This window comes from Telmatherina bonti (assembly GCF_933228915.1).
Source record: "Telmatherina bonti genome assembly, chromosome: 10".
NCBI classification, from domain to species: domain Eukaryota; kingdom Metazoa; phylum Chordata; class Actinopteri; order Atheriniformes; family Telmatherinidae; genus Telmatherina; species Telmatherina bonti.
In genome coordinates, this window is record NC_136628.1 from 12,774,176 (window position 1) to 12,798,793 (window position 24,618).

At 39.8% G+C, this 24,618-nt stretch overlaps 2 protein-coding genes across 3 annotated transcripts; both read left to right on the forward strand.

The window, feature by feature from the left end:
- On the forward strand, positions 1-13,857 carry rab24 (RAB24, member RAS oncogene family). 2 transcript variants are annotated; one of them, XM_079247247.1, is made up of 9 exons: positions 1-279; positions 1,257-1,473; positions 2,089-2,157; positions 3,983-4,061; positions 7,857-7,924; positions 8,973-9,072; positions 9,582-9,632; positions 11,960-12,019; positions 12,175-13,857. In XM_079247247.1, the coding sequence occupies exons 2-9, from the start codon at positions 1,357-1,359 to the stop codon at positions 12,240-12,242; spliced, it is 612 nt and encodes a 203-aa protein (XP_079103373.1). In that variant the 5' UTR covers positions 1-279; positions 1,257-1,356; the 3' UTR covers positions 12,243-13,857. The 2 variants fall into 2 exon arrangements, with proteins under 2 accessions (XP_079103373.1, XP_079103374.1); XM_079247248.1 differs by having other exon boundaries at positions 1,346-1,473.
- A 3,045-nt stretch (positions 13,858-16,902) lies between these two features.
- LOC306761710 (uncharacterized protein) lies at positions 16,903-23,941 on the forward strand (the record flags this gene model as incomplete). Its single annotated transcript, XM_079247980.1, has 9 exons — positions 16,903-16,941; positions 17,551-17,706; positions 17,829-18,144; positions 18,563-18,761; positions 19,487-19,532; positions 19,677-19,768; positions 22,223-22,333; positions 23,361-23,637; positions 23,741-23,941. The coding sequence occupies exons 1-9, from the start codon at positions 16,909-16,911 to the stop codon at positions 23,939-23,941; spliced, it is 1,431 nt and encodes a 476-aa protein (XP_079104106.1). The 5' UTR covers positions 16,903-16,908.
- Positions 23,942-24,618: the final 677 nt, after the last annotated feature.

Here is a 24,618-nt window from a genome sequence, read left to right on the forward strand (position 1 = left end):
ACAAACCAGACGTGTTTGTCCAGAGGACTGAGCTTTCTGAGAGTTACCCACCGTGTCAGTAATGGTCGCTGGCTGATGACTTGCTTGTAATTTCAGCCATTGCGCAACAGCAGCACGTCTAGCAGCCAAACACCACCCGGCTCCTCCACACGGCGGGGCGGAGATGACGAGAGAGTGTTCCCCAGAACGAGCTCTTTAAGGCGGGTATCAGCGCCGGTTTGGCCCCCGTTTGGAGCGGATCAGATGTTGAGAGATTTGTTGAGTCAAGCTAGCTACCAGGTGAGTTTCCAGTGTTTATTACGGGTTCTGAAGTTAGCAGGGCTAGCTGGGATCCCAAACCCTGATTGCTTTATCTTAATATGCTGTTTTTTGGCTGTGTCATGTTTGTCCCACAGAGTAAACTGCGTGTCATTTAATCAAACTTCACATTTACAAGTTTATTCAGAAAAAAATCCAACACAGTTATAGCTTAAATAAAGTCTAACGCGGTGTTCACACATTGTATAAGCTGGAAAAACCCAACCAATATTTCAGAGTTATTTTTGCACACAAAATTACTGTAATGTAGTGAGAACTACTGTTTTATACAAATGTCATAAATGCCATGAAGAGGTGAGGGAGACTTGACCCGTTAATGGTAATTAGTAGGGGTTTCCCCCCCCCAGTATATAAATGCAGCCATTCTCCTCCAGTTGTGTGTTACATCAAATTCTTTCAGTTTCTTTTGCTGTTTACTGACTACAATGAATGCACATATTACCTGATGGTACAACCAGGGCCGGATTAAAAGTGCACAGGTCCCTGGGCCCAGAGTGTTCCACGGGCCCCCCTTCCCAGCGCAAAATTGTGAATGATACAGTGTAAAACAACATTTCTAACACCTCTCAGCCAACCTCTAGGAATACACTAGACACTGTGATGTAACTATCTTTTTATGTACATTTCATTTTATTTTATTTCATGTCCAAACTGCTGGTGTTTGGCCTATGTGGGCCCCACTAGTCTCCAAATGGGCCCCAAATGGGTGTGGGCCCCTGGGCCTGTGCCAATAATGTCCATTGGATAATCCAGCCTTTTGTACAACTATCTGGCTGCAAAGTCTAAAGACACAGAAACAGACATTCAAATATAAGAGGAAGTACAAAGATTAGGGTTTTGTAAGAATTGAGAACATTTCTGCAATTATCCTAATCACACTTACTGTTTCTAATGAAATACAGTCATAGATGTGTGCATCCTGTTTTTCCATCATGCAGCACACTAAGCAGCCCGTGGCTGCCCTGTAAATTAGTTCCCTAGCCCGCTTCTGCTCGTGGCCTGGCCGTCTCATCCTGGACTTTTCCAGACGCCGTCACTATGAGTGCCATGCGTGTGGATGCCAAAGTGGTGATGCTGGGAAAGGAGAGTGTGGGCAAGACGAGCCTGGTGGAGAGATATGTTCATCATCGCTTCTTGGTCGGCCCGTACCAGAATGTGAGTGTCAGCTGCTCCTCTCTCTGCTGCCTTTTTTAAAAGTCAGTATTTTCATTTGTCGCCCCGAGGAGATTTTAATTTCACAGGCTTAAGATACTGGTTATTTCTATCACAATGAAGGCTTTGATTGAAAGACGAAGTGCAGTAATACCTCCAGTGTGTTTGCATTAGATGAGCATTTTAGTTTTGATTTTCACACAGAGCCTCTTCCTGATTGCTGACTTGTCTTCCGATTTAAGGTGAAAACCTTTAGACACTGAGCCATTGTGTTAAAAGCTCAGAAAGCTGGGCTTTTTGCAGTTTTCCTTACAAAACTAAGCTCATTTTAACCGTTGGTGACGAAAGCTGAATTTAAATACCTTCATGTTTAGTATGTGATGGTACATTTACCCTTTAAAACCTTTAAACATATAAATCAATTGCAGGTTTTAATCATGTCATACCAAAGCATTGTGAGCTAATTCTGTTAAGAATTTCACGCACAGACATCTGACCCTCCGTATCTGAGCTGCTTTTAGTGTCATCTTCGTGAACGTCCAGACTAAGAGCTGTCTCAGACAAACATTTCTCATCAGTGAGGCTTCGATGTTTAACTGTTTTTTCTCCTCTTGACAGACCATCGGTGCTGCCTTTGTTGCAAAACCAATCCAGGTGGGAGAGAAAGTGATTACGCTGGGAATATGGGTAAGTTGGTTGGAATATGAAATGTGTTGATGAGGTTTCATTTAGACGGACTGCTAAAGGGCGAAACACCATTGCTGTTAAGGGTTGTATATACTGGAATAGTTAAATATATATATACGAGAGAGTTCCACCCTAATGGTGTTTAAAAAAGAGCTTAAAAGATGGCTTAAAACCAATCAAGTCCGTCAACATAGATGGGTTAATATGTTTAATAGGTAATATGTGCAGTATATTGTATGTGGATTTTTTTCTGTGTGTATATAGTAATTTGATATGTTTTATATGTCTTGTCTGTAAATGTCTGAGGACTACGGATGGAAAGTAGTTTCTAGCTAAATCTGGCATATTTACACATTGTATTGAATGTGTACAAAGTGTTCATTAGTGTGCATTGTCCTCATTCAATAAATAATTAAGTCAGAACAGGTAAATTGTTCCAAAAAGCATTTTAAAATGGGAAATAATTATATCTGTAATTAATTTGACCTAAATAAACTACTTAAATGTAATTAATTTAATATGTTGTTATCTGAAGAGCAAACTGTGGATCTTTGTGAAGCTCAGAGAGTTTTCCCCAAAATACTTCGACTTGTTGGGAATCAAACTGGCAACTTTTCTGTTGCTTTTTAGTGCTGCTTTGACATTGGAGCCATGACTGTTCGTCTAAGAAAAATCTCGTTCATTAGTGTATTTTAAGTTTTGTTTTTGAATATCAGTGAATTAAAAGGTTTTGTTTGTACTTCTAGTCCTGCACAGTGGCTGTAAAGTTTTTCCTGATGCCGCATTATGAATAACATCTGTTACAGCTGTTGGGATCACATAAGATGTAACGCTCATCAGGTTTTTTAAGCTGTGTGACATGTTGTGAGAGCTTCAGATGCCCTCCCACAGGCTTCACGCCTAAAGCCTGGTTGCCATGTATGTCGGTTGTATGTGTGCTATCGTTCTTCCTAACCATGTTAAAACGTTTACAGCAGGGATAAACACAACTTGTACCAAACATACCAGCTACCAAAAACAATTTTGGGGTACTTTGCTAACTTCCTTGTTTCAGAAAATTTTAACAAGTTAGATTTTTACTCGCCTCTTAAACCCATAAGAACCCCAGCTGACGTGTGTAATACACACAGTTTTTGAGACATTTTGCATCACTTTATGGTACAAACTTTGTTCAAAATCCTGTGGAAAACAACACTTTTGTCTTCTGCCCCTTAATGAACACCAGAAAGCTGAAGGTTACACTAAAAAAAGTGCTGACTCATCACATGGTATTAAATGGTAAATATACCTAAAAAATATTGGTACATTTTTACTTTACATTTTGTTAAAGGGACAAATAAAAACTTCATATTCAAAGAACTGGACATATTTTTTTATGGGTTGTGTCTTTATGAGTTAAACTGTATTTTGCTTGATAGATATTTTGACAGAGCACAAAACCATTGTTGTGACAGTAATGTCAACTTTACATTGTTTTATACGCAGCCAATTAAAAATTATGTCGGTGGATTCATGTTGAATCCTGGAAGGCAAGATATGAGAAAATCTGAATGTTAGACGACTACTTCCTCATAGCTACTGAGAATAAAAAGTGAATAAAATTTAAGCCCATGTTGCTTATTTGTTAGACGTCTAACTGGGGTTTACATGGTATTTAGTACCTGGACTGTACTTCATTCTCATATCAGATATCAGTCAGACGAAGGTAATGACATAAAAAAAATTACACATAACTATGTACAAGTGAAGTTAACTTGAAGTAGATATCAGTAAGATAATTTCAGTTTTTTCTTATATGTTGTCATCTTTTCCGTGTCTCATTCAGGACACAGCGGGATCGGAGCGCTATGAAGCTATGAGTCGGATCTACTACAGAGGAGCTCGAGCGGCCATAGTGTGCTATGGTAAATCTACATGATTATGATGTGTCTTGAAAGCCGCTGGAGGCATTTATTAACGAACTACTTCACAACCAACATGACTGAACTCGTATGTGTAACAACCAACAAAAGTTCACATGAATTTATTTATTTATTTTCAGCCAGACAACCCAGTTTGTCTTCAGGAGCAAAATACCATCAGACAAATGTAGGGATGGGAATTTAGATGTAATTGTTTTTTATGCTAATAATCAGTTCTGTCCAACAATCTGGTTTAATGCCGTATTGATTCTTGACCCAGTTTTCTAGAAGGAAACAAGTCTACAAGACAGGTGTACATTTCAAACCAAAGTTGACAAAGACATTAAAAGTACCTGTTAATCTTTATAATTTTGTTTGTGTGGAGTTGACAAAGACAAAGACATTTTGATATCCTGAATAAAGTACTTTTAATGTCTTTGTCAACTCCACACAAACAAAATTATAAAGATTGACAATAATGTCAAACATACACAATTAAACCCCCCCCCCCCCCCAGCCGCCACTAAAGGTGCTCTCTGAAAATCTAAATGACTTTCTGTACCATTTGTAGATGTTTCCATGCATTAATTCTACCAATAATGATGCAGACGTTAGTTGCATAGAGAGCAATTCTACTGCTTGTTTTGAGACTTTGACCACATCAGCTCAGCGGTCTGTTCCAGAAAGGAGGTTCAACACACTCGGTCTGCTCAGAAACTCTGGGTTAACTCAGACCATGTACACATATAACCGGGTTTCTGTCAAACCGAACATCTTCCCCCCCCTTCAACCAATGAGGGAAAAAAAAAGTCAACATGGCCTTTTTTGATGACCTCTACATGATGTCACTTCCACTAAACACAGAACATGCCTCTAACATGATCTGGTTAGGTGGCGGAAAATAACTGTCCTTAATCTCGCCCTTCGCCTTTGGTCGTCTATGTGGAGCGGCTGTGACGGCAGTGTAAAAACAAACACAATGGATAACACCAACACAGTTTTGAGGACGTCTATGCTGTTGTAAACAAAGGTCGCACATGTGACGTCGTGCTAATTTTTGTCGCAGACAATGGCGTTTCTAAACCTAAAACCCCGGTTATACACGTCCACGTGCAGACGTGCAAATCTTCACTATGGTCGGAGGTTTTTAAAAGAATAATTTTTTTATTTAAAAAATCTGCGTTTTTTTTTGTGGATGCCAAATAGGAGAAAAATATCTTTGTTTTGTGAGATACCTGCTACGTGTGGACAAGGCCTCTCTCTGAGCTGAGCAACTCTGAGTTTTCAGTTCCTGATCAGCTGATTTAAGTTGCTTCAATCAACTCTGATTATCATTACCCAGAGTTAAGAACCACAGCAAAAAGCCATGATCAATGGAACTCAGATACCTGGATTCACCATGGCAACCACTGATAAAAAGCCAGTCATTTTACCCAACAGATGGGGGAAGTTTTTATGTCAGCAGGAAGCGACATAAAGAGGTGTTTAGTAAGAAAGAGAAACCACTGCTGCTAAGTAGAAGCATCATGGAAGTAAACTGCTGAGTCAAAGTGGAAGTTTGAATCCACTTTTCCACTGATCAGATATTTAACTTTATTAAAAGTGAAACATGTGGGTTGAAACATTGGTGGACTGAATAAAATCTTGATTTAATCTGGAATCATTCCCACAGGGAAAAGCGTCCATGCAGGAAACTAAGAGTTAAGAAATAAATCTTTTAGTAAAGTCATATATGGTACTCGATCATGACTGGACATCTTCTACTTTTATTTCACACTGGTTCATAAATCAAGTATTCAGTGGTAATTTATACAAATCGTATTTTTCTGCCATTCAGTACTAGGGGTGTGTATTGTATCTGGCGATATAATATGTATCACAATATGGGCCAGCAGTACGATATATTGTGATATATCATGATATATCATGATACTATAAGTGAGACGCTATATTGCAATTTTTCTTTACCAGCAGTAAACACTGAACACTGTTCCATGCTTGACATCTTACTGAATAAGAACATAGGATCTACATTTCACTGCAGAGTAATAAAAACACTGATCTTTATGTACAAGATGAAAGAAATGAAAATCTGCCTCATCAGTAATGATTGGTTGTTTGATAAAATTGATAGTGATTTTGTTTTACCTCTGGCGGTTAAAAGTGAAGCCTATGCGGAAGTGCATAAAACTGCAGTTTCCCCTTCATCCGCTAGGGGCTCCAAAAAGAGCAAATTCCCATAGACCCCCATGTTAAAAGACCAACTTCACAGCAGAAAAATAAACATGTTTACAGCCTAGTTCAAAAATCCATTTTCGGTTTAATAGGTCAGGTTTACCTTCATGACAGCTGTGGGGGGGGGAGTGATTTTTTTTCTAACTTACCCGTTTAAAAGTAATTTAATCCCAAAATTTGGCATATTTAGGGGCGTGTCCTTTTGATTGACAGGTACCCGATCTCCCGCTTCAAGTCAGAAGAACGCAGAAAAACGGCGGTTTTTAGCTGGTTAACAACATGACTTAGCTTTAGCCCGCTTACCTCCGTTAGCTGGTTAATTCCTGTTATCTCCGGGTTAGCTCAGTTAGCTCTTAGCCACAGGCTAAGTTCCCTTGATGTCAATCATCCACCGTGACACTCACAGACCCCCTCTCAGCTCCACGCATGCCCCTGCCTAGAGGGCGATGGAACTGCCCCCCGAGCTTCACTTTAGCTCGTCAGAAACCTATGGGTGACGTCACGGAGGCTACGTCCATCTTTTTATATACAGTCTATGGGTAAGATGGTATCTCGCCCTCTGGAACAGAAAAACCCCAGTAAGTTTACCCCAGTAAGAGTTAAAATAACCCGCTTTCTGGAGCAGACCCTCGGTCGTGCTCAAAAACCATAAACGTAGATTCTCTGAATCTGGATTTTTACAGCAAGTCGATTAGTTAAAGTATGGATTGTAGTTTGTAACCTGTCATACATTTTCAAAAACACTGAAGGTTTCACACATCATATATGTTTTAATGAATATCTATTGATTAGAATAGTGAGTTCCATGATGTCTGCTTGATGCAGTAAGCACACACGATGCCCAGAGGCGTATCAGCTGCAGATCAACTTACATTTCCACTGCTGTACTTTCGTAAGAATGTGCAACGAAGGCGTATAGGTCCTGCTTATAAGGGTCAAATGTAAAAGAGGCCACAGTGTCCTTCATTTAAAGTAGTTTCAGGCGTTAAACTGACACAGGACATAATTTGTAGGAAAATGTGTGTGTTTCTAGAAAGAAAAAATGAGCTGTGCCTCCTGTTGTAGCGCAGAACATAGACCCCCTCATTGAAGTGTTGCGACAGCTGGGGAGACTCTTAACTAATCGGATGCCAAAGACGTCTTTTGATGTCTTTTGCGGTTTCTGTATATGGAAAGCCGATTTTGGCCAACCTCCCTTTGCGCACCCCGAAGACGCCCCAACGCACCCACCTGGCCAAATCGGCCCCCCTGCGGTCAGACATGATACTAATTATTCTGAGCGAGGATGAGATAAAGACTTCTGCTGCTTCCAGGATGAGTTTTTTTTTTTACTTCTTTAACACATTTATTCCTCATTGGGGAACTTTTGATCTTGGAAAAAGCAAGTGGCATTTCCCAGTGGATTAGTCACACTCCAGTCATGTTTTATTTAACATCTGTTGCTCATCTTTAACTTCCACCTCTGCAGATTATTCACCTTCGTTGCCAAGCAAGAAAGCTTCAGGTTGTTTGTTTACTGTAAGTAAGTCGGGATGAAAGGTTCTGGTCATGTCTGCTTTTCAGATCTGACTGACAGCAGCAGCTTCCAGCGAGCTCGCTTCTGGGTAAAAGAGCTGCAGAACTGTGAGGAGGTAAGATTTTGTTTGTCTTTATTTCTGACAATTAAGATACTTATAAGTTCATCAGGTACAAAATTCAACTTTTTATTTTTTAAATTTTCTTTTTATACTTTTTCCCAAATAAACTAACGGTGTGTTCAGACCAAACGCGTTTTGAGCGTTTTCGACCCTCAAAACGCTGAACGCTCGACACTGGTCACTAAACTGCCCCTTTTGTGTCCAACGCCCAAAACGCTCCTGCTGCGTCTGCTACTTGTGTCTGGAGCGAGCGGCAAACGGAAAAGAGGGGGGGGAAATGCAGCGCTTTTCTTCCGGTCAGTCTGAATGATGGCAGATTCAGTAGAGAGATGGTATGGTTTTATTTAATAAATAAAGCTAGAGAACGTTGTCGTAGGGCAGTGATAGTCAGTGTTAATGTAACAAGAGCCGCACTCAGCAGAGAGCCACCGCCCCCAAAAAAAGCGTTGCTAGGCAACGTATCCTGCTACGTTGCCAAATCAGAAACATTCAGCTTTTTAGCAAGGAATGGTTATCCTAAATATTGCACGGAGTAATGGCATCTCAGCCCCGTGTCTGGGTTCACCACAGGAATCCTCCAGGAGCTGCGAGCTGATCGCTCTGATTGGTTGACGCCCTGCGTTAAACGGCCAAAATTTAGCTTTGCCCATCTCTGGCTTTTGATGCGCTTTCCGCGCGGAACGCGCGTCGAGCTTAAAACACTTCTTAAATTTTCGGCGCGTTCTGCGCGGAACAGAACACCAACGCCCAAAACGCGACATGAGAAAGCTTGACGCCCCCTTGCCGCGCCTCCCCATAGACATTACATGGAAACCTGCCGCTCTAGACGCTCAAAACGCGTTTGGTCTGAACACACCGTAAAAGGAAAATATCAGATAAAGTGACCTACCAGAATTTGACCAGACACCTCGGACCAAAAGAAAGATGCTTTAAGACTTTACCTTGTTGGGCGATAAATGTTTTTATGTGTTAGTTTTATTATTGTCTGTAAAGCAAACTGAACAGTGAGACAGAGTGTGTTGATCTGCATTGTGTCCTGCAGCACTGTAAGATCTACCTGTGTGGCACGAAGAATGACCTGATTGTAGCCAACCGCAGCCTGCGCCAAATAGACTACCATGATGCTCAGGACTTTGCTGATGGTAACTACAGTACTGCTATTAGCAAGCTGCTATAATGTGTGTGTGTGTGTGTGTGTGTGTGTGTGTGTGTGTGTGTGTGTGTGTGTGTGTGTGTGTGTGTGTGTGTGTGTGTGTGTGTGTGTGTGTGTGTGGAGTACAGAAAGGGTTACAGTTCATATAAACTAAACAATGAGCTGGTGTTTTCTTGCTGATGGAATCGTTTGTTTCATTTACAGTACTGATAAAAGACCATTTGTGTAAATCAAATGATAAACATTTGGCTGGTACTGTGGAAATCAAAAGGAAATTAATTTTTTTTAAAGAAAAGAAAAAACTAAACAAATCAGCAGCTAACAGTGTCATTTTTCCACTTGCACAGTTGGATGTGAAAATCAGTATTAGGAAATCTTCCGCTGCTACCCGTTTGTGTGTGTTTGTGTTAAAATCAGGTATTACAACAAAAACAAAAACCGCTCTTACACAAGCCTGGGTCTGACTTATCTCTACAAACATCCTGTTCGTTTCCGCAGAGATTGGCGCGGAGCATTTTGAGACTTCCAGTAAAACAGGAAACAATGTGGGTAAGTTCCTCCTTCCGCCGTCGCCACATTAAGCCACCGCTGGTTGGCTCTGATTGCAGCTGGATTTATTTAGAGTCTGTTGATGACGGAAATGAACTGTTAGATAGAAAGCCAGACAAGACCAAATGGAAAAGGTTCAGAACATGGAGCTAGTGTTGTATCTAGGGTGGTCAGATGTCACGCTTTGTGCCGGATAGTCCCGAATTTCAATTACTTTTCACACGTCCCACAAAACGGGGCACTGTCCCGCATTGTTACGACCAGTCTTCACTTTTGTGAAAAAACAAAAAAACAAAACAGAACTGGCTTTTACTAATTGTATGTGGCAAAATATCACACCGCCTGCTGATTTGAGTTACACTCATGTCAATCAAACTAGGAGGCGGGACTTAATGCACATCTAGGATGCACCGGTTCACCCACTAACGAAATTAAATAAATACACCGATTGATCATGGAGGACAGGGAGACGACCGCAGTGAAGAAGAAAAGAAAGTGTTGTTACAGCACAGACTGGGAAAGCATATATTCCTGGGTCAAACCTGTTTGAGGAGGCTGTGAGAGGGGCGGCGGGGAATATGACGTGAAATGTCACAAAAAACGCGCTACTCAGAGGGAGGCTTCATAATAACAGATTTGTTATGTTTGGTTAGTAATTTTATTACCAAAGAGCAGAATAGAAAGTTTTTTTTTTTTAAACTTTGTCATGGCAGAGTGGAATCTCACATTGTCCCACATTTTCAGTCTTTGTCCCACATTTGGTGAGAGAAGATCTGGTCACCCTAGTTGTATCAGTTCGGCAAACCGACTGCCAAACCGACTGAACCCCCATCCCATTCAATATTACAAATCGTAAATCTGCCTTAAGAGATGTCTTTCCAGAAGGATTCCCTCCTTCTCAGGGGGCTTTAAAGGAGCTGATATGAAATGCCTGTCGGGTTGGGAGGAATCTGCCATCCCACAGCTCAGCCGAGTTAACACAAAATAGTTCACATGGGTTAGTTGGCAGCATATTGTAATAGCAGAGCGGAATAAAAACAGATGATGGCACATCATGTTCGGTTAAGGAATGGTGGTGTCAAGTCGTTGCCCTCTGGCAGCATTCTTGTGTATCAGAGTGTGAGACGGTTCGAGTTGAGACAGATGGAAACATCACGTTCAGGAAGCAGAAGGATGAAGCGAGAGAGTGATTACTGAAGGCAGCAGGTCAGAAGTTTGGACTTTTTATGTTCTGAGTCGCGTCGTCTTCTTCTTCTTCTTCTTCTGCCACTTGATTCCTTGTTGAACATCAGGCCACAACAACACTCCTCCATCGCACTCGGTTCTGGCTGGTCCTCCTTAGACAGGACCCTTCCTGAAGCAAGAAGGTTTTAGGTTCTGTCGTTGCGGTTTCTGTAACAGGCTTTGTTTTGCAGAATTGGGTTGTTAGTCCTGTTAAAACCCCCAACCTGGAGAACCAGTGAGAGCTCTTAGTCTGGCCTCTACTCTTCAACTGTCTGGCATGGGTGGCCCTACCAGGAGACGAATCTCCAGCCAGCATACCTCTCGGGGTCACTGAGACGCGCAACAAGGTGGCACTCGCTAGGGAGGGTGGCGTCTCAGTTGAGTAAAGTAAAGGGCTTGACAGATAATCAGGTTGTGTACTAAAAGCAGGATGTCCAGCTCCAGTCCTCGAGTGTCACGGTCCTGCAGGGTTTTATACAACCCTGCTCAGACACACCTGACTCAAATTAATTTATCATTGTGCAGAACGTCATAAGCTGTTGGATCTGTAGTGGAAATCAGGCACACAGCATATATTTAATGTGTTACTCCTTCATTAAAGTTCTTTTATGTAGTGCAAAATATACTCTGCATAGTTTAAAGTAGTTCAGAAAGCTTGCCTGAGTAAGTTCATGCAAAAACTGAATGGTCTGTTTCAGTTGTGTCTGTTATCATCCTCTGCTGGTGGTTGTTTTGACTCGTGCTGCCAGGCGAAGGTTATTTGTGTACGCTTAAAGAACACCCGGAGCGCGAGGCAGAGCTCTCGTAGCAACCGTGGGTTGTCAATAAACTGGACTTAACGCGGCTTATTTCTAGATTTATTTTTCATCAGATAAATTCCACGACAGATCCATTTAACTTGAGTCAGGTGCGTTGATCCAGTGGCCCTCGAGGACCAACTTCTGGAACCCCTGCATGAAAGCGACCTTTGCCGTTCCTCAGGTTAAACTTCCTGGGCGAAATGAGCTGCGATTAGCATCAGCACTGGAAGTGTGTTAAGAATGTCACCCTGACTTGTTTAAACTGATGAAAACCAGCGCGCTTCATGCGTCTCTTCTTTCTAGATGAGCTGTTCCAGAAAGTTGCTGAGGATTACAGCAATACTGCTTTCCAGTACTTGACAGGTGAGACTTTAAAAGCCTTGTGTGAACACTCTTTGTAGTTATAAGGAGATTTTATGTTGTGTTGGATTTAATAGACAGCCAGAAGTATTTCGGACCAAAGCCTGGTATCCCTGGGCGACAAAGGCGTTACATTAATATGTGTTTTGTCCCACCAGAGGAAACGGGTGTCGACCTTGGTCAGAAGAAAGACTCTTACTTGTACTCCTGTTGCCATAACAACTGATGCTGAGCACAAAAATCTGAAGGGAAACAGAAACGCCACTTTTCCTGGGCTGGAGTCGAACCTTTCTGTGCTGGAAAAAAGGAATCAAACAATCCTGTTTGTAACCTGTAATATATGTTTATTTCTTTTGTGCCATAAAGAGCTGAGGCCTGGAGGAGGATCTGCTACTCTGAAACTGATGCGAGGGATTTAAAGACTTCACTCATGTTTTTTATTCCAGCTTGGAGTGGTCACTTTGCTGTAGGTCACAGAGAGCAAACCTCCTAAAAACTGCTGAGTTAAGCAGTGTGAAGCTGAAAGCTGCAGCAGTGGGGATGCTGGAACGCTGCTGGGACGACACGTAACTGTCAGAAATCCTGATGGATGCAGATAATTGTTGGACTGAGCACAGCGCGTTCAGGAAGCTGAAAGCTTTGTTTACATTTGTTCATTTTGTTTACCTCTAGTTTTTAATCATATTGGGAAAGTTTGTCTTTGCACATGTTCGAAGGAGGCTGTGCAAGTGAGATGTGGCGTCTTCAACAAACTAAAACACTCTAAAATAACTCTAAAAAAACCACATAAAGCTTGTTTAACACCATGAATGAATCGGTACTAATATCTTAACAGAGGCCTTTATGAGACCAGTACAAATGGTAGGTTTACGAGTGTTAACATTCAGGAGCTGCAACTTTTTGCCACAAGACAGCGGTGGATGTATAACGAGAGCTGATATGTGAATCAGCCATTTTAACAGTCACTAAACTTTTCCACCAAAGACAGAACAACTGGAACTGCAAACAAAATCCTTTTTTTAAATTTTATTAAAAGCATGTTTTCAGATCAGTTTTTCTGTCGGCACAAATGCAAACCAGAGTTTCATGCTGCCTGGGGAAGAGATGGCAGGAGGAGGAGCCCATTAAATTCTGTCATAAGACGATGGAAACGTAAATGTTTAATAGTTTCCATAACCCAAAAACGCCATTTTTAGATGCTTGCCGTCATCCCAGTTTAAACAAGGCAGCACCGCAGGAAAACACTAAGTCGTATTGTGTTGCACAACTAAAGGTAGCACGTTTAATGCATTTTTGATGCATTAACTTTTCCAAAAGGAGCTGAAATTCTTTGAAAAGAAAAAACAGGCTGGTTTTAAGGTGATGGTTACTAAAATCACCTAGATCTCTGTACAGTTACATTGCATGGCCTCAGCTGCCTGATAGAAAACGTGGCTGAAAGTTACTTTTCTCCATTTGATTCTTTTTTTGTAAGTTTTAAATGTGTTCTCCAGAGAATAAAATATGACTCAAGTTCTTTTTGTAATCATTTCGAAGAGGTTTTTAGGAAACATTCAGCTTTACAGACGGATGATCAAATTTTTCCATCCACTGTGAAAAACCCCAACAGGGGTGAATGTTGCGATGTTGTACAAACTGTCATTGTTTGGTGTCTTCAGACCAACATTTACATCGATATTTAACACTTGAGTTGCTATTTTAATGTATTTCAAGTTGTGCTGTGAGATGGACATGAGGGGAAATAAATGGATGTATCAGATTCCTCCTTAATGTTTTGATGTCTTGATGTTCCACATGGTAACATTGTGATGCAGAATACTTTTAATTAAGGCTGTGAAACAGAGACTGATGTCCAGATGTGCAAAATAAAAATGCTTCTTGGATGTTTTGACAAATTAAATAAGACTTTATTGATTGATTGACATTTTCTGCAATATTTTATCATTTTGAGCTTTAAAAATATGAAAGTTGCATTTTAAAAGGGTCCATGCATGATATATGTCTGTAAAAGCTGAATGTAAAACACACCTTTGAATTAAGGCGTCATGACATAATTTTTCCATATGATTTTAATATTAATTTCCAGTTTCAGGTGTCTCCTCTCAACCCACTCAGAAAATAGAAACTTAGCAAAAGAAGCATTTGTCTTGCAAGTGAATGTCACCTAAAGCCTAAAAAATATGCTTCAGATCATAGAAAACTGCTTAAATAAAATAAACTAACCAGTGGTTCCCAAACAGGGGGCCAGGCGACAAGGCTAAATAAAACTTGGGAGATTTTACACTTGATGAATTTATAAAATTACTCATTTGAAAGGATGATAAATGTACAAGAGAGACCTCAAGTAATAAAAAAAAAGAGAACAAACGATGATGGAGCATATCTGTCCCTGCTTGACCAGTAATAGTAATAACCATTGGTGGGTAATAATGAGACCACAGTCTTTTGCATGAACCAAAATATTATCGTGTATCATGAAGTATGAAACCAAACAATTGACAACACCACTTGGGGACTTTTCATCCTGAACACAAAGAAAAGCCTGTGGGTTACTCCAGAAATAAACTATCCAACTTTCATTTATAGCAAAGTTGTTTTACTAAAGCAGCTTCATCTCATAGAAAACTCCACCCATCTAAAGTTGTTTCCAGAGATTCCTGGTTTAAAATGTTTCACACTAAAGCAGAAGAATGGATAATAATACTGACACGGGTTTAATTATAGTTACAGGGACAGCCACTAAAACTAAAGATGCATTTCTTAGTATGTTTCTGTGGTTCATGTGACGGGAAGGGGGGCTGGACATTATTGTCGTCAATGAAAAGAGGGAGAAAAAGTTTGGAAACAACTAACCTAATTTATACGACGGAGTGTTAGGGCCACAATGAGAAAAAAGATTATCAATTTTCCTCTACTTCACTAAAGAATACAGTTGAAATGACAAAAATAAAGTCGAAATACAGTCGAGTCTTTAATATGACTTTGAATAGCTTTACTCTATAAAACACAATGCCTTGTCAATGAGCGAGTGACCTTTTAGCAACAAGGTGATTCTTTCCCTTTTAGCACACAAACAGAGCATTATAATAAGTGTGTGTACTTTGAAGGGACAGTGTCAGAAACTGCAACTTTTCAGGAGGAGAAACCACACCTTTCACTTCAATAAGTTGCACACATGTTTTACCTGGCATGATGCGGTCGCCCTGTCTTTCTTTTTTTCTTTTTCTTTTCATTTATTTTCATTTCGGCTTTACTCTCGAAATTTCAACTGCATTTCCACTTTATTCTTGTCGTTTCAACTTGATTCTCTAGTGAAGAAGAGGGGAAAAAAAATGATATGACATAATTTTCTTTTCTCATTTTGGCCTGAATACTCTGTCGTAAATTTAAGAGGTAAAACATGTAAAGTTATTTAGTTGGAGTAAATCAGTTGAATCTTTCTTGCATTTAGCATGCTAAGCTAACCCAAAATTTCAAATTCCCCATATCTAGATAGTCAAAAACCGTCATCAATAAATGTAACCTGAAACTGAAACATACTGAGGAAGACATGGGTCAACATAAAACTAATGTAATACCTCGACACAAACGTTTGTTTATGTTGTGAGCATCAGATGTAAATTTCTTCACTTTTGTCAGTTGGTGTTTAGAAACATGCTCACCTTTCTGGAAATGAGGTAAGGAAACATAAGGGCTTAATTCAGGGTCTAGAAGATCTTGTGGTTACAAATATAAGCAACAAATGATGATAAAATTATTTTTTTTTAAAGAAATTATTATTAAAAAAAACAGCTTGAGAAATTAAAGTTAGCGAAGATTGAACATCCTGTTCACAGATGCAAAGCAAAATACTCCTACTACTACTATTGTTACTACCACTACCGCTACTACTACGACTACTAATAATAAATGGTGCACATTTGCTCATTGTGACCCTGTCTTCACAGATGCATCTGATTAGATAGTGAAAAATAATCCGTCCAATCAAATAACAGCTTCTTGGTCGTCTTCAGCACAAATGGGGGGGGGGGGGCTTCATAAACATAGACATCATATACATAGACACCGCATCGTAATTTGATACTAACATGTTTGGTTTTTTTTATGCATTTGGATTTATCTATTTATATCTAGTTAAATAAATTATTTTTCAAACTTGTGAGATGTAATTCCACACAATCTGCTTTCAATATTTCGCTGGTTATTGCAACCATATGCTGAACAAAATACGAGAATAGTTGCTGGCTTTCTCTTGACTACGGTTGACTCTTTCTTTTATTTACATTTATTAATCTATGAATACAGAGATACAGTTGTACAAAATCTGAAAATAAAGTATTCTATCAAAACTGTGCAATTCAGAAGTTACCCAGAAAAAGACTCGCAGAGCGTAAACCTCCGCCACGGCCTTTAAAAAGTTCCTGGATCCAAACGGTGAGCCAGACCACAAATAAATAAGTTCTTCCTTTTCACATTTCCAACAAATCCTGAAAATTTAATGAAAATTCGTCCGTAACTTTTTAAGTTATCTTGAACACAAACAGACAAACAGATAAAGCCGGTAAAAACATAACCTCCTTGGCGGTGGTAATTATGCTACAATCTTAAACTTTCATTGTGAAACATCAATATCATATTTTTCCATAAACACATCATTGATGTAATATTTAGAAAATATTACATCATTGATAGAATATGTAGAAAAGTGTTTTGTTTGTGTGTAATATTTATGTATTGTTCCACAGAAAACAGTGTTGTGGGGAAACTACGTTGATTCTAATGTGGAGACCGAGACCCATCCAATACGGCGGCGACGCTGGTTCCCTCTCCAGCGCTCAATGCGGCGTCTATGTATTTACGTCTATGTTCATAAAGGGAAGCAGATCTGCAACATGGATGACAGCCCTTCTTCGTCTGCAGCCCGGGTGCGTTACAGTTCTTGACATAGTGGAAATAAAAGTTCACTTTTAATGTCACGAGTGTATGGAAGCGTTACGCTACTTTACAATAACTTTAACGAAGATGTCGGTGTGGAGCTTGAGGACCTGAGTCGCTGATCTCTGTTGCAGTTTAGTGTCACGTTGATAGATGTCATAATTTAGGAAATGTTTACATGTCTGCTTATTGTTGGGCTTAATATGAGACTTTAAGCCAGATCAAGATGCTGTTTTTCCCTCTAACATGAGTTGGAGTCCATTGACTTCTTGGTGTGTTAATTAGCTTTTTGCTGGTTTGGTTGATTATTTAATCTTTCTGTAACCAGTACACTGGATTAAGGCTGTCAGTTGCACTGACTAGTGCATAAATTCATTATTAATTTAAAAAATATTGATTTGGCTACTTTTTTCAGCTGCTTTATAGTAATTTTTCAGTAAAACATCACATTCTTTCTTTTCCCACCTTCTTAAATGATCATTTTGTTTCAACTAATAGCTGTATCATATTTTTAGATGTATTTAATGGCACGTTCAAGCTGCATGTTGTGTAACTTATGTAATATAAGCAGTTTAATAAACCTGTTTTCTAACTTTTAGGTGGATTTAGGAAAACATGTCCTACAACAACTGCAGAACAGACTGGAACGGGCATGCAAGCAGCAGCCATTGGACCTTGGCCATTTGCAGTTCGTCACCACCAGCACAATGGCTCTAATCACTTCCCTTTCATCTCACGTAAACTTTCCACAATCGGTGGGTTAATTTCTGTCAAGTCTGACATCCCCTGAATATCACAATACATGTATTTCTCTATCAAAATATCAATGTGTGTAAAATTGATATTCCTCCTATTTGTATATAAATGTTTTTTCTAGGTACGAGATGGTCTGGATGAGCTTATCGCCCTGATACAATCTGAAATGGATAAGAGAAAGCCAGCCGTTATAATCGACAGAATAAATGGTGAAGTGGGGCGCCCCAAGTTGAGCATTTGTAAAAACCGCCTTCAAGACCTAATTGACATGGACCTTTCTGTGACCTGTATCTCGAAGATTCTCGGTGTTTCAGTCCAAACAATCAACCGTAGAAAGAGAGAATGGGGCCTGTCAATAAAAGATACCTACACCTCGCTGTCAGACGATCAGCTTGACAGCTTGGTATCAACAATCAAGCAAGAGTCAAGAGATCTGGGTCAGTTTGACTATTCAAGATGTGACTGGTTTTCTTTTCTTTTTTTTTGGAGTCATTGAGTTTAATACAGATTACATTGTATTTATTTATTAATGGGTGAACATGACTGAGGTCTATACTAATCCACTGAAGCTGCAGAAGCAAGTAGATCATTTGATGGGTAACAACAAGATGTTTTTCTCCAAATAGAAGTCAAAGGACTTTTAGATTTAATCTTAAAGTCATTAGATGGACTAACTTAATAGTGAAGTTTCTTCCCACAACAAAGAATTAAGCAGAGTTAACTTTCTAATTTGGCGTAATATGCTTAAATTGGTATTTATACGGTGACAGAGAAGCACTGATCTCAGCATGTCTAGAGCACTGCAGTGTCCGTCAGAGTCTGGGACATCATGCTGAAACAGATCTCTTCCTGTAGGTCACAGACTGGTGAGGGGACGTCTGAGGGAACTGGGCCACAGAGTGCAGTGGAGCAGAGTACGGGACTCCATGCACCGTGTTGACAGAGGAGGATTACTGAAGAGGATGGTAAATCTAGGCTGTGCTATCAGGAGAGCGCACAGTGTTCCTGGTCCTCTGTCGCTCGTACATATCCACACCAGCCGCAAGTTAAACAGGTGAGTTTAACGTAGAGGAGAGGTCAGGAGTTTGAACGCCCCCGCTAGAGCTGCACAATATATTTAAGCATTGCCGTATCGTGGCACATGTGTGCAATAGTCACATTGTATGTCCTGCAAGGTAGGAGTAAATCAAATCAAACTTTATTTCTTGAGCACTTTTCATGCCATGGGCAACACAAAGTGCTTTACAAGATGAAATCAAGTTATAAGGACTAAAACAAACAGTAGATAACAAGACATTTAAAAACAACTGAACGCAGGTTAATAAAACAAATGAAACATTCATTAAGTGATAAAAATTCTGACTTGGTGCTGATGTGAGGAAACGATACCTCAGGATCCATCCACACCTGGAGCAAGCGAATGAACTCAGCCTGTTCATTTGTCCATCTTGACCTGCAGATGGAGGTGGGGAGCCCAACTATATTTTCATTTACAGCTGCTCCAACGCACATGCACAAGAAGAAAGATCCGTGCGGGTTAATTGTCAACAAGATGACAGTCTGCAGCATAACTTAAAGTGCCATTTTATTGAAAAATACTGTATTTTTCCCTGTCACAATATATTTAGCAGAATAACGAAAAACAATTTATGTTTTTTTTTCCACAATATTGTGCAGCCCAACCCCCATGCAGTCCTGTATGACTGTGTGTATGTACTTGATGCATTACAATGGTAGCAGTGCTCTGTGTGTACGTGCTTGTTTCTGTGTCTATTACAGATACGGAATTGTGATGTTTGGTAGTATTGATGTCTTTTCCCGAAAGGTTTGTGTTTCCTATCATTTCTTTGTTCAGAAGTTTCTGTTCAAGTCACTGAAATTTGCAGAAGCAGAAAATTGTTGCACAAGTTAGCTTGTAAACAACTTATCTGACTGGCTGTCTGTGTATATTCATAATGTGCTCTCATAGATCCTGTACCTGAAAGCAGCGAACAACAACAGGGCGTCCACTGCTCTGGACTTCTTCCTAAAAGCTGTAAAGAAATACGGCTGTCCATCTAGGTATGATGCGTTTTTTTTTTAGTTTGTTTTTTTGTTTATTTTGGTTTTTATATTAAAACCAATGAATAAATTAAAGTAAAATGTTAAACATCTTCAGCGTATTCAGCACTTAGATAATTTTTACTCATCTATATTGCTTTCAGGCTCGATGTGTTTTCGGGTCACTTCAGGTGTGCGTGTACCAAACCCACCTGAAGCCCAAAAATTCTTTTTAGGCTTAATATGTCATGTTTACCTTCATGACAACTGTTAGGGAAGGATTTTTTTTATGTAACGGAGTAATTTAATTTCAAAATTTGGCATAATTATGGGCGTGTCGTTTTGATTGACAGGTAGCCGATATCCCACTGCAAGAAGGCAAAATGTGGCATGACCGCTGTTTTTAGCTGGTTAACAGCGTGATTTAGCTTCAGCCCGCCAACCTTTGTTAGCAGGTCTGGTCCCGTTACATCCAGGTTGGCTCAGTTAACTTTTAGCTACAAACAGGTTGTAATTCAATAGACACAACCCCCCTTTCAGCTTTACCTCTTTGCCCATTTTTTTTTTTTATTTCTGGGAGCGATGGCACGGACCTGCCAAAATGGCAATAGTAGGGACAGCCCAATGAGCTTCACTTCAGCTTTTCAAAGACCTACAGGTGACTTCACAGAGGCCCTGTCCATCCTTTATACACAGACTATGACGGGTTTACTCACTTTGATCCTACAAGGTCTGCAATCAAGCAGGTTTTCCGTGTATTCCTCCTGCAACACACCTGAATCAGAGTAAATGGATCTAACAGCTTTTAAGGTTTTGGACAATTACTCAATAATTTGAGTTAGTTGTGTTGGAGCAGGGAGACATGGAAAAACCTGCTGGATTGCAGACCTTGTAGGACCGAATTAAATACCCCCAGTCTACAGTAAAACCTCGTGCGTGCTGGGAAAACATCTTTATGGAGGAAGATGTGTGGGGTTGTTATTGCTCGGACACTCAACCCTTCCGCCTGTTAAACTGTTGTCTCTTAGTCAGGTAGTGAAAACCCATCAGGTTGTAGAGACACCCACCTGTATCTTTGGGAGCTTCTCATGCAGCAGTACAAGCTGAAATGTGTTAAACTACAAGAGCTGAGATCTAAATATCCATTACTTAAGGGCCATTGTCCTGCAGAGTTTTGGTGTTTCCCTGCTCCAACACACCTGAAACGAATAGATGGACCCAACAGCGTGCACAATGACCCATTTCTGGTGCCTAAAATGTCAACCCATATGGCATTAAAGCATGATTAACACATGATAATTCATCATAGCGTGTTTCATAAACTCTCAGATCTCCTTTAAAGCAGGTTTAAATGTTGGTAAAATACTTGCTCAGGTGGACAGACGGTTTTTGCAGGGACTTTTCTACATTTCAGTGTTTTTACTTGAGTTTTTTAGTTAGTTACAGGAGAAGCTCTGCAGGAAATGTCATTGACCTCATTCTGCGGTGCAACACACGTCTACAGCCGCATGCGAAACCTTTTTGTAACACTTTATAATTATGGTACAAATCATAAACGTAAGTAATGTGTAACTCCTGATGAAGTAATGCATTTATTTATGAAGATTTTATCATGAATTCCTGTTGCTCATCATGAACTAATGTCTCAACGTTGATTCATGTGATTACTGCACCTCTAATTAATCATCAGTTAATGAACATTAGTTCACTGTTAATTCATCAATATGTCAACAAATTTGCTGGTTTAGATACAAGTATATCATTTAATTTCCTGCTACTTTTTCATCTATTTTTATTTAAAGCAAGACACACTCAAAGATGTTCACTTAGGTGAACATGGAAATGTAAAAGCACTTAGAGTGATTATTAGGGTTTAAAAATGACTGTATTAATGCGATACATTTAACAAAGATATGACACTGGTATGTATGGAAATGCTTTATATTAAATAGATAGCTGCTTTAGAAACAACAAAACAAAAAATAAATAAACCTACCACCAACCTTGATTAGGAGTCGCCCAAAGTGCTTTTATATCCATGTTCACACAAATGAACTTCTTTGAGTGAGTCTTGAATTAATAAAAATGAAAAGTAAATCAGTAGCAGGGCATCAAATATGTTTCTATTCTATTTGGCAAATATGTCAACATATTGATGAATTAACAGTGAACTAATGTTCCTTAAGTGATGATCAATAAAGAATCAAGTGAACACATGAATCAAGATTGAGCTCATCATTAGTTCATGATGAGCAACAGGAACTTCATTAATAAATGCATTAGTTCATCATGAGTTACATTTTACCTAAGTATATGATTCGTACCATTATTGTAAAGTGTTACCAAACCTTTTCATAAATGTACAAAGGATTAGATTAAAAACAAAAGATATCGTGGATTCTTGGGTTAGAAGAGTTTTCTGTGATGAGTTTTTAAAGATCATTTGTGTTTTTTTCTCTTTTTACTTGTTTCTAGTGTGAGAGGAGACCGAAGACTAGAGAATGTGGACATAGCTCGATACATGTTTGGTGTTCGAGGCGGTAAAAAAGAAAGCTTCATGTCTGGGAAGAGTATCCACAAACGGAGGTAACGCCTCTAAGATGAAGTGAAATGTTTCATCTGCTGCATTTGTTTGTAACAGTGGATTGATCTGAAACTGCATTATTCTTGTAATTCCTTGTTTGAATGAATCAAATATTTACAAATGCTTCAGCTTCCACTGTTTTTCTATCAAATGTAAATTCTTGCTTAAAGAGGCTCTATGATACTGTTTCTAGTTTTCTGAGCGTTCCACGGTGTTATAGTGTTGAATACTCATCAGACATATGAGCTGCACTGGTTTTTATCACGTAAACGCATGTTTGATTTTTCCAGCACTTTTAAATTTTGTTTTCCATGGCGACAGAAATGATTAATGGTTTTAGAGGGTTTTTTTCTCCTTTAAAATTTTAGTGACTGGTCATCTTCTCAAGAAGAAAGCCACGCCCTCCTTCACTGCTCAGTAAAACTACTCCCAGCAGTTGACCAATCAGACGCAGCCGCAGGCAGGACAGAGGGCGGAGCTTTCTCTGTTCGCTTGTTTCTGGCAAAGGCTGACCTGAGAGGATCAATACATAACAAATGAAGGGATCTGTGAGAAATTCTTGATTATTTCTTGCCCTTCTGGACTTACATATTAAAATAAATTAGACTGAAATGTGCATCATAGAGCCACTTTAAATGGTCACGTAAACCAGGTGTGCCCAAGTCCAGTCCTCGAGATCTACCATCCTGCAACCTTTAGATGCAACCCCTGTCCAGCACAGCTGAGTCTAACAGCTGAATTCCTCTTCTGCATGTCATTCATCTTTGCAGAGGCCTGCTAATGAGCCACTTATTTGATTCAGGTGTGTTGGAGAAGGGTTGCACCTAAAAACAGCAGGATGGTAGATCTGGAGGACCGGACTTGGGCACCCCTGACGTAAACGATTTCTTTGTGATTTTCTCGTGTTTTCTGATGACATTGTCTTTCCATGTCCTTCCTTTGTTTTACCTTTAATTGCATTCTTCTTTAAATGTTATTTAATTAACGTAGGCTTGTGTAAAATATCTCAAATTTGGTCTTTATTCTCAGGGTAGAGCAGCTTTGGCGTGATGTGTGGGGTGTCGTTTCAAACATCTACAGCGACGTCCTCCACGCCCTTGAGGAGAACAGACTGCTGGATACATCAAACTGCACAAACCTTTTTTGTGCACAGTATGTGTTTTTACCCCGCATCCAAGCAGATTTGAATGTTTTCACAGAGAACTGGAACAACAATTCGCTACAGACTGAGCAGAACAGCAGCCCAAACCAGCTGTTTGAGACGGAGAAGACTCAGACTCCAGTCGGCCCTCCAGAAAAGCTCAATGTGAGTTTGAATTGTCTCATCTTTGTACAAATGCATTATTGCCATCTTTCTGCTGTAGTTTTTAAATTTTAGTCAAAGCTTTTCACACAGCGTTTTATTTCAGGGTAAGTTTCCGGACGCAGAGTTTGCGGATATGGAACAAGCTGGAATACACATCCCGGAACTGATACCTTCACTGAACAGCGAGGAGTTGGAGATGCTGAGCCGGCTTTTCAATCCCATGGCTCCCTCGTCTTCTTTTGGGGCTGATATTTACAGCTCTGCTGTTCTGTATGTAGAAAATATTGTATCACAAAATTCTTAAGGCATTATAATAAAAACAAAGTACGGTTATGTTGCTCGTATTTTTAGGGTATCGTGAATGAAAGGGGGACAAACGTAAGACAGTCTGTAGTTGTAAATGGTTTAATGTAATAATTTGTCTGCCTGCTGTTTTGCTACTTATAAAATGTTTATAAAATGTATGACTTATTGGCTAGTGTTGCCTTGGTTACCTGCCAACAAAGCAGCAAAGAAAAATGTAAATACTGATCAAATATGTTGATGTATCCCGCCGCAGGGCCGGATTAAAAGTGCACAGGCCACTGGGCACAGAGTGTCCCACAGGCCCCCCTTCCCTAGCGCAACTTTGTGAAAATTGTGAATGATGCACTGTGAAACAACATTTCTAATATCTCTAAGCCGGTGGTACCAATAGCAATACACCAGACACTGTGGTGTAACTAGCTTTTATTTACATTTTGTTTCATGTCCAAACTGCTGGTGTATAGTCTGTGGGCCCACTAGTCTCCAAATGGGCCCTAAGTGGGCGTGGACCCGTGCCCATAATGCCCATTGGGTAATCCAGTCTTGTGTAGCAGACAGAATAATGTGGAGACAGCCGATATTCTCATTGTGTGTGATGAAACCTTCATATCTAGAGCTATAAATGATGTGAAGATTTTTTGAGTCCATGATCTGTTTTATAATAAAACCCATTAA